This window comes from Pomacea canaliculata, linkage group LG2 (genome assembly GCF_003073045.1).
Source record: "Pomacea canaliculata isolate SZHN2017 linkage group LG2, ASM307304v1, whole genome shotgun sequence".
Taxonomy (NCBI): Eukaryota; Metazoa; Mollusca; class Gastropoda; order Architaenioglossa; family Ampullariidae; genus Pomacea; species Pomacea canaliculata.
The window spans coordinates 14745242-14754712 of record NC_037591.1 but is presented as its reverse complement, the minus strand read 5'-3'; the positions used below and the strand labels follow the sequence as shown (position 1 = coordinate 14754712).

Genomic DNA, 9471 nt, shown 5'->3' with positions numbered 1-9471 from the left:
GTTTGTTTGTTTGTTTGTTTGTTTGTTTGTTTTGGCGTGTTTATTACACGAATCATTGAAGATGTCTTAAAAATAAACCGAGGAAGAAGAAAGCAAAGAGGTAAATATAAAATAAGTCACAGCTGCTTGAAAGCTTCAGCCAACTGTTGCATATTTTTAGCAAACAACATTTTCTTGAAGAATGATACTATTTGACTCTAAACTCATACAGAGACAAAAGTTCACTTGGCTGATGACCGGTAAATCTGTTGGTGTGTATCAGCCTAGACCAGAAATACTTTAAGCGAAACCCGGAACTACCTGCGATAGTGTCCTACAGCCAATGATTAATACTTGGTAGAATAAGTTGTAAGAAATCCTTATCTTCAGATCCTTCTCACTTTTGAGACAACGCGTGGCGTTTATTCGTATGCGTAAGTATAGCTTATCTCGTTCAGTAAATCTGACCTGATCTTATTGACATCAACATCACAATCTCTCACAATCGGCGATTACTAAGTGTATTTACTGTACACTCGGACATAAGCCGTTCGTCTGACGTCCACAAATCAAGAGCTGACGATGGCGGGCCCAATGGCGTCTGACTTCCCTATTTCACAAGCTATATAAACTAAACGGATTTGTTTAGAAATCACTTTGCATGTGTCACTCCAGCAGAGAATGTCCCGTGCAACAGCCATTCACTTGGAGCCTGGTATGAAAGATTTGTTTCTAATGTTGCAAAGTGAGGTGTGTAGACACACGTTCAGTATAAAAGACTAAATTGTGAGTTATAATCACCTAAGCAGAATTTTAAATGCACTTATTGATATCTTTGTGAGGCACATTTCTTTATACACGTATTGACTGTCCATTGGAAATCTCTATCGGTCTCTCTCTCTACCTTCCCATCTTTTTTCCTTCGTTCGTGATTGTGTGTGCGTGTGTGTGAGAGAGAGACTGTGTTTCTCTTTGTGTCTATATGTGTATTTGAAAAATAGTCATAGTTATTTAAGCACTGGTAAGTGAATACAAAGCAATCACAAAGACTAAAGTCCAAATATCTATGCGCTAATATTGGAGCCTCTAACTTTTGATCATCATCTCGTCACAGGTTCATCATGGCAGCGACTTGCAACTATCGTCATTGTCGTCTCTGTGTTTGCAGCAGCAAGAGGTCAAGGTGTGGGGAATCACGATAATAACGGTGTTTTAGATTGAACTTTTAAAAAGTTTCGAGCAAGCAGCATAGATACAATGAGAAAAGTGTTTGTACTTTTGTTTGTTTGTGAGTGCGTGAGTGAGTTACCAGAAAAAACAGCAGATTTCAGACTGCTTGTATTTGTTGGCACCTCAAGATAAAACATAAGATTTCAAAGTCCAAAAGTTATATGTGTTGGTAGTTGAAATGATGAAGATATATTTACAATAACATTTTATCTCACACTGATCTCTTCTTATATATATATATGATGCTTTTTTCAATATCCTTATAGTGGAGAACGACGTCCGACTGGTGAACGGACCGAATGCCTACGAAGGACGAGTGGAAATCTTCAAGGATGGAGTCTGGCTTAGTGTTTGTCTTTCGTACACATCTAACGTTGCTGATGTCATCTGCAGACAGCTCAAATATCTTGAGTGAGCCTGCTTCTTATAGTTTCTCTCGCTCTATTAAAAGAAAGTATATATGCAGCAAGCTTCGGCAGCTAGGAACTGTTACAATATCACAATGACATGCAAAGTTTTGAAGAACAAGCAATCTCGCCCTGTTTTTATTTGCTGGTAAGTGCATGTTCTGCGTGTATCTGTGCGAGTATATGTCTCTGGGAGTGTCTAAAAGTATGCACGCGTGTTTTGGGGTTTTGTTGTTGTTTTTTCACGTTTTCCTATGGTCATTTACTTTCAGAGGCGGTGCCTCTGTCTACTATGCGAACTCGTACGGCTCAGCGCCAGGAGAAATATTCAGAGACCGCATATCGTGCACTGGAAGGGAAGCCAGACTATCACAATGCGCTTTCTCAAGTCAAACTGCAAATTGCAACCCAATCTACACTCTTGGAGTCAGCTGTGATACAGGCAAGTCTTCTTCTCTGTCTCTACCCATGGTGTAGACACACACCGACAAAGCATTTGAGGTATTGTTAAACAAACTAATCGTCTATATATCTTTTTTTATTTTAGGGTTATACCACGAGACCAAAACAATACGTCTTGCTAACGGTACAACACCGCATGAAGGTCGGATAGAGGTCTTCACCAAGGGTGTATGGGGCTTAGTCACAGACTCCAGTTATTCTAACAGACCAGTCTATAACGCCATTGCCGCCGGTCTTGCCTGCAGGCTTCTGTTCGGTCCTGAGTATGAGTCTTTTGTTCTTTTTGTTTTCCGTTTTTATCAACTTTCATCATGCTTTTTAGCCTGTGTACCTTTGCTTTTCTTTAATGTTAAAATTGTCAGTGTTTTTACTTCGATAAATTTCTATCGTCGTGATTATTATACTTGTACCATATAAACATGAGCTTTATGGCTGTCATAAAACTCTAACTTACTGACAATGGCTATTGCTTACAAATAGTGCACGCTTTTCCCCTCAAAGTACTAAGGGTCATTAACAAAACTAGACCCCCCCCAAAAAAAAAATAAAAAACAAAAAAAAAAAGAAAAGAAAAAAATCGTGAGGGAGTAAAATTCTTCAGTTTTCATTTAAGTTTTAGTCTTAAAAAAATAAAACGGGTGGTCGCTGAAGGAAGAGGGAACTTCCGGAGATACTCCGGAATTATGTTCCAGCTGATGCAAAACATTTTTAACTCACCGAAGAAAACTCCTCTACTGAATTTGTTTTAACAGCTACGGTGGATCTGTGGTCCCTAAGCACGAAGCGTCTGTACGATTTGGAGTAGCGAGAGGACGGGCAATACTAATGAGCAACATCGTGTGCAAGGGGAACGAGAAAAGTCTGTTCGACTGTCAGTGGTCTACTGATACAAGCACTAGTCACGAGGACAGCCTTTCTGTCGTCTGTAAAACAGGTGCGCGTAGTAATGCTTGTACTAAAACTGATTTTAGTTGCAGACCCCCGACAAGATGTACATTAAACACATCCTACACGCATACATGAGTATAAATGATAAAATAGTCAAAATATTTCTTTAAATGTATTTTTGAAGCGTTAACTTAACTGCGTATATATTTTTTAATGTTAACGTGAACTCACTGTGCATTTACCTTAAGTTCCAAGAGGCTGCAACGGGTACGTCGAGGCTGCCACTGGAAATCTGACGTCACCAGGCTACCCCCAAAGTACAGTGTACTCTACTGATACAGACTGCGTGTGGAAAATCGTCAATAAGGCAGCAAAAATTCGCCTGTCTTTTACAAAAGTTGACTTCAATGGTAGCACCTTGACCTCAACAAACAGACTACAGGTATCATGCATGTTCTTGTTACTTTCTCAACCTTCTTCTCTTTGCGTCCCTTCTGCCAATGTTCACTGTGTTTGTGTGATTTGCTGTTCGTGATGCCCCGCTCCGTCATGCAGCATCATGATATACTGTCCATTGTTAAGTCTATTGAGCTTGTCTACGTGTGGGGAGAGGCGCGATTCTGTTGCTTTAAGCTTTCTATTTAGTCCTCTAACACTAAAACACGAAAGGCATAAATATTCAAAAGCCATCCCAGTATTGTTTTGTTCTTTCTCTTTTCCTGTTTTTCGATTATAAAAAAATTATTTTCGTTTATTTCTACATGAAATCATTTACACAGAGATGCGTTGAACACAAGCTAAAGTATTTTAAATTAATCTCAATGGTATCTTTCTACACTATTTTGAAAAGTATTCTTAACTGGTCTTGTCTTGTCTCTAACCGTTGCAGGTATTTGACAGTGATGCATATTCGAGCCTCGCTTCAGTAACATCATCCACAACTGTGACAGCATCCAGTAGTGAAATAAATGTGTGGCTGAAAGCTCCAGCTGGTTCAAAAGGAATCCAGTTCCATGCTTATTGGGGTAAGTATAGAGGTATAGATTTGAAACTTAGGTGGTAAAAATATTGAACTAAAAAACCATAATAATAATCATAATTAAATTACCATAAAACAGCCATCATGATAGATCACCAGATTAATAGATATTTAGGAAGAAACTTCAATAAAAGTTTTTTTGGCACAAATTCAGTTAAGAACCAAGACGAATTAAAGTATTGTCTTTGTATTTTCTGCTTTAACTAAATATAAATAAACTACTTTGATGATTTACACCTACAGACGCTGCACCATGTATAGAAAGTATAAGCTCATCGGGTTACATCCGGTCACCGGGCTACCCACAGCAATACCCAACAAACTTGAACTGCACATATCACCTACTGAAGAGGAAAGGTTTACTCGCCAGTTTAAGCTTCAGTAACTTTGCTCTGAGCAACATGGTGCAAGGAGTTTGTGGAGATTATTTACAGGTGCAATAATATTTTTATTTACACGTTAAAATAATTGGAGTAAACGATGTTTCCTATCATCTGCTTCAAATCTTCATAGGCAGCCTAATAACCTTTATGTCATCGTCAGGCTGAGCAATTGGAAAAGGTCTGATTGAAGATTCTCTCTTCTTAATCCTGACATCGCCACCATCATCAACACCATTATCATCTCATTATCCCCATACTCTTATTTGATCTCACTATTTCCCCCTTCTCGCGGATTATTAAACTTTTAGTAGACGTTTAAGTTTACAGGACTTGTTGAGTGCACCAAACAAGAACAAATAAAGACAACTCTGACGGCTTTCTCGAAAAACAGTGAGAAGCCGAGAATTTAGTAAATAAAAGGCACAGAATACAAGATATATTAATAAATCGCTTCTAATATTAAAATCTATGAAACTCTGCCTCATTACTTTCTGAAGGTGTTCGATGGGGACACAGAGCTCTCGCCATCTATCCGTGGCCCAATGTGTAGCACGACAAGGCCCGCTGACATTACAAACTTCAACGTGACTTCTACAAAGGTCATCGTGAAGTTCACATCAGACGCTGTTAATACGTCAGTTGAAAAGGGATTTGAAGCTTATTTTAGTACATCGGAGCCTAGTAGGTCCCTCATCGTTTCTTAGTTCTCACAAATTGTGTGTTTGTTTGTGTTAGAGAAATTGTATGGACATGTATACTTATATATTAGGTACTTCTCTTAAGTTAGATAGCTTATCATCCTTCTCGCACCAGCCGGACACAGCTGGCGACTGCCCTGCATTCGACTTGCGCTATAAAACCGGTCTGCCCTATTGCTACCTATAAAATACCTTACAGATTAAGGTAGTCCGATAACCTGTCGGTTTTTTTGAGTGAATTGCTCTAGGCTTAACTTTTTCTCGAGGCAAGATTTGCTTGCCTTTGAGTTTGGATGCTACTACCTATTCTACTAGGCTATTCGCGTTCTCTAATAAGTATTTAGACGGTTATTTGTAAATGTGTGTGTTTATTATTGGAGATTTCTCGCGAGAAATGAAAATATCAAAGTGATTATATAAACGGGTCATTCATACTTCATAAGTAGATTTTTAACAAAAATATGCAGTTTAGTAGTTATAAATAACAATTCAAGAGACACGTTTTTAAGTTGTTAGCAGTTTTATTGTTTTAACACCTGTAAAGTTTAATTTGTATACAATATGGACGCTTTTATAAATTGAGAGAAATTGTAAAATAATACCTTTAATTCTTCCTTTTGGTTCTTAAACAGATCCGATCCGAGCTGGTAATTACACAGAGGACAAGGGTACCTTCACAACTCCCGGCTACCCAAGCGCCTATAACCGTGAAGAGGATGTCATCTGGACCATCACCACCAAGCCCTACAAAACTATTACTATCACCTTTCATCATCTTGACCTAAAACTATGTTGCTTTGATGATATTTGGGTAAGAGGCCAGAGATAATAAAAGATGTTGTATTTAAGGCACATACAGATCATGAACAAAGAAACAATCTGATTTACATAAGCTAGCTTTACTTTCTCTACAGTCGCTTTAATTCACAAATAAATACAAGAATGCAACTTAATTATGAAACTGCTTACTACCTGCCTTATCTTCGTTAAATTCAAGAAGGATGAATGCGAATAATAGATTCCATTGATCATCCGCGTTAAGGAAGTTTGAACAAAGATTCATTAATCTTCTATGTTGTCTTTTTCTCTCTAAGATTTTGGACGGAAGGACTTCCTATTACTACCGCGGAAGTATTCGCTCTATTGTCTCTGAGACAAACGTCATGCAAATAAGAATGGAATCTTCACTGGATAACAGAAGAAATAAAATCAATGCATCTTGGACAACGGGTAGGACACAATAAATTTTCAATGGAAATTTGCTGTGTTCATTTTACTGTTTCACAGCGAGAGTGCTGAATCTTACATTTCTCTTTCACAAATATTGTCTGTGTGAAATATTTGAAAAATAAAGCTAATAAAATCTTTATACAGCTCATAAACATATCTCCATAATGTCAAGTTATAAACAATGTTTTGCTGAAAGTGTTAACGGTATTGGTTATTATTGTACATACAGTAGTAGTGGTGAGGGTGGTTGTGAGAATAAATTTGTCGTTTATAGGTTGTTTCTCAGACCAGTCACTGAGTACCGTCGCGATTTATTTTTTGTATGTAAACATTTATTTACTGAAATGTTTACCACACAAAAAACTGTTTCTTGAATTCATCAATATATATGTGAATGGTTACGGAAGGTTTTACATTTACAGAGTGCCGACAAGTGTTTACTGCCTTCTCTGGATCCATTATGTCTCCTAACGACACAACCTTTGACTCTGCCTCAGCCGACTGTACTTATATCATTAGACAACAGCCAGGCTACTACATTAAATTACAGTTTTCTACAATCAACTTTGAAAAGGACAAATCATGCGGTAATTACATAGAGGTTCGTATGCATTATTACAATGCTACATCTTTGTGTGTTACATCGGTATTGTGTTGTTTAGCTCACTTGGAGTAATATACAATGGTGTTGAAAAATCAAAATAACCGATTTTATTATTATTACTATATAAATATATAAAGTTTAAACGCTGTCTACAAGTGATTTCTTTGTCAAGACAAAAATTTACATTTTCTATGGTTTAGATACATGATGGCAGCACCGATTTGTTTCCTCTGCTTGGCGAACGTTACTGCGGTGGAACACTTCCACCAACTTTGAATTCCACCCAGAACATTTTGTTGCTAAGGTTTCGGACACAAAGTGGCAAAAACTCGTTTAGTTTGACTTACTCTTCACACCCAAAAGGTAATCTGTCTTGCTGGTAACACTTGAATGCACAAACCTTGTTATTATAAAATCACTAAACTTATGTTGCATGTTGAAGTAAAAACGCACAAGCATTTGTGTCATATGGATTTACAATAAGATTTGATTGATGCTGTCTTAAGCTATTTTATTTTTGTAAATATTGCATAGACTTAAAGAATATACTGCACTGAGTTGGTTTTTTTTCAAAGTCGATCTGCATGGGTTGTCTTATTAATTTGTAATGATTAGAATGCAGCAGCGGTCTGATGAAAGACAGCGATGGGAGTTTCACGTCACCAGGCTTCCCTATTGGGTATCCCAGCAATACCTACTGTGTGTGGACAATCAATCTGGACCAGAAGGACCTACAGATCGAACTGACCTTCGATGACTTCTCGGTTGGCTCTCAAGGAACGCAGTGTCAAAATGCTTTTGTGAGAGTCTACGATGCCGATACAGTGGATGCAAGTAGAGTCATGACAACGTGAGGGCAAACTTTCATGTTAAAAAAAAACAAGAACACCATCTTAGTAACACAACCTTCATCGTCGCCATAATATCATTGTTATCATAAAATAGGGTGGATACACTGGTTCATATTCAGAAATAGTGTACCTCCTGAAAATATGCTGACGAGTTCTCTGGTGTATTGCAGACTCTGTGGAACGACTTTGCCGCCCAAACTGAGGTCAACAGGTCACAGCATGACGGTGGTACTCAACGTCTTTGGGTCGCTGACGAATGCCAACGGCTTTCGTGCTACGTACGCTGGCAGGAGGTTAAACGGTAACACTTGTGTTACTTAGTCAAATAATAGCAAGGTCACAAATAATTCGCGTAAAATGACTGGTAGGTATTTTGCTGTAGCATTTGGATTGAGCTCATCGTAATGACAACAATGATGGTGTTACTGTTATAGATAATAATAATGGTTTTACTGGTTTGTTCTTAATGCCGCGGGATGATGATGATTGTGAAGACGATTTAAGCTCATGCATTTCAATTAACTGCACAAGTATGAAACATCTGAAAAATCCATTCAATTAAATATTATATTTAAGGAAATGAAGTCATAATGAAACTTTCATCTTCCTTTCTCCATTTTTAGAAAGTAAACGGGTAGGTAGCTAGGTACTCTATATGCATGCGTTTTTATAGCAAGAATTTCTTATCTTTGGGATGGTGTGTGTACGTCAGCTGCTTACCTGTAATTCAACGAGTACGTTTTCATATATATATATATCGTTCATCTATTTTCAGGTGGACTCCCACGAGGTAATTATTTTTTTATTTTGTATCCGACTTTCTGCCCTGTTCTTGAAACGATTACCCTGATGATATAATCATCAATTTTCCAATTCCTTTACTTTGTCATATTAAATTATTTTTGTGCAATTGTTGATATTACTAGAGAATTAACATGTCTTATTATTGATAATGTTAAAAATGTGTGTAGCATTCATTATTTCGACATTACAGGCCTCTTCCCATACGGAACTGCTGCCAGAGATCGCACACTTGGATCGAATACTTATGAAACAATGGAAGTTACCATAGAAGACGGTTTTCCATTTGGGGACAGCCTCCGAGAAGCTGTATATGTAAGACATGACGTGAATGTGTATCATCTACTTGCTTCATGGTCGTTTGGGATTTTCTAATTGTAGTTAGGTTTCTATTTTAAACGCTAGTAGACCAGATAGGTCAAAATTCTTTCAATGCATTGTCTATGGGAGTTAAGTGTATTGGAGTTAAAAACAGAAGAAAAAGAGAATGAAAGAAAGAAAAAGTCACACAAAGAATAAAAATAATACAAGAAAAAAAAGCAAAAATGTAAGATTGCAAACACAGATCAGGAAAACATCTAAAAAGAAATATATTAATACAAAGGGAGGGTTTTTTCCTGTCTTTTACTCGCACGCACACACACACACTGTCTCCTTTTCCGATCTAAAAATGTAAGGAAGGTATAATGGTCCTGGTTTTATATATATACAATTTATAAACGAATACGGATTTTATGCATATGTTCATAATATTTAACTTTATTGTCCAGATTGGGACAAATGGCATCATTTCCTTTCAAAAAGGAAGCGCATGGCCCAGGCTCGACTCCAGCAGCCTGGTTGTGTGTGCATACTGCGCCTACATCAGTAATATCCAAGGTGGACCTGATTCATCTAAT

At 37.5% G+C, this 9471-nt stretch overlaps 1 protein-coding gene across 1 annotated transcript in view; it reads left to right on the top strand.

Annotated features, from left to right (window-relative positions):
* Positions 1–606: 606 nt before the first annotated feature.
* LOC112554568 overlaps positions 607–9471 on the top strand; it is a 54984-nt gene continuing 46119 nt past the window's right edge. Inside the window, exons 1-9 of the mRNA XM_025222400.1 lie at positions 607–694; positions 1094–1162; positions 1476–1620; positions 1889–2058; positions 2164–2341; positions 2831–3012; positions 3215–3408; positions 3856–3991; positions 4249–4439. Coding sequence (XP_025078185.1) covers positions 661–694; positions 1094–1162; positions 1476–1620; positions 1889–2058; positions 2164–2341; positions 2831–3012; positions 3215–3408; positions 3856–3991; positions 4249–4439 — 1299 coding nt within the window. The 5' untranslated portion in view covers positions 607–660. The remainder of the gene's footprint in view (positions 695–1093; positions 1163–1475; positions 1621–1888; positions 2059–2163; positions 2342–2830; positions 3013–3214; positions 3409–3855; positions 3992–4248; positions 4440–9471) is intronic.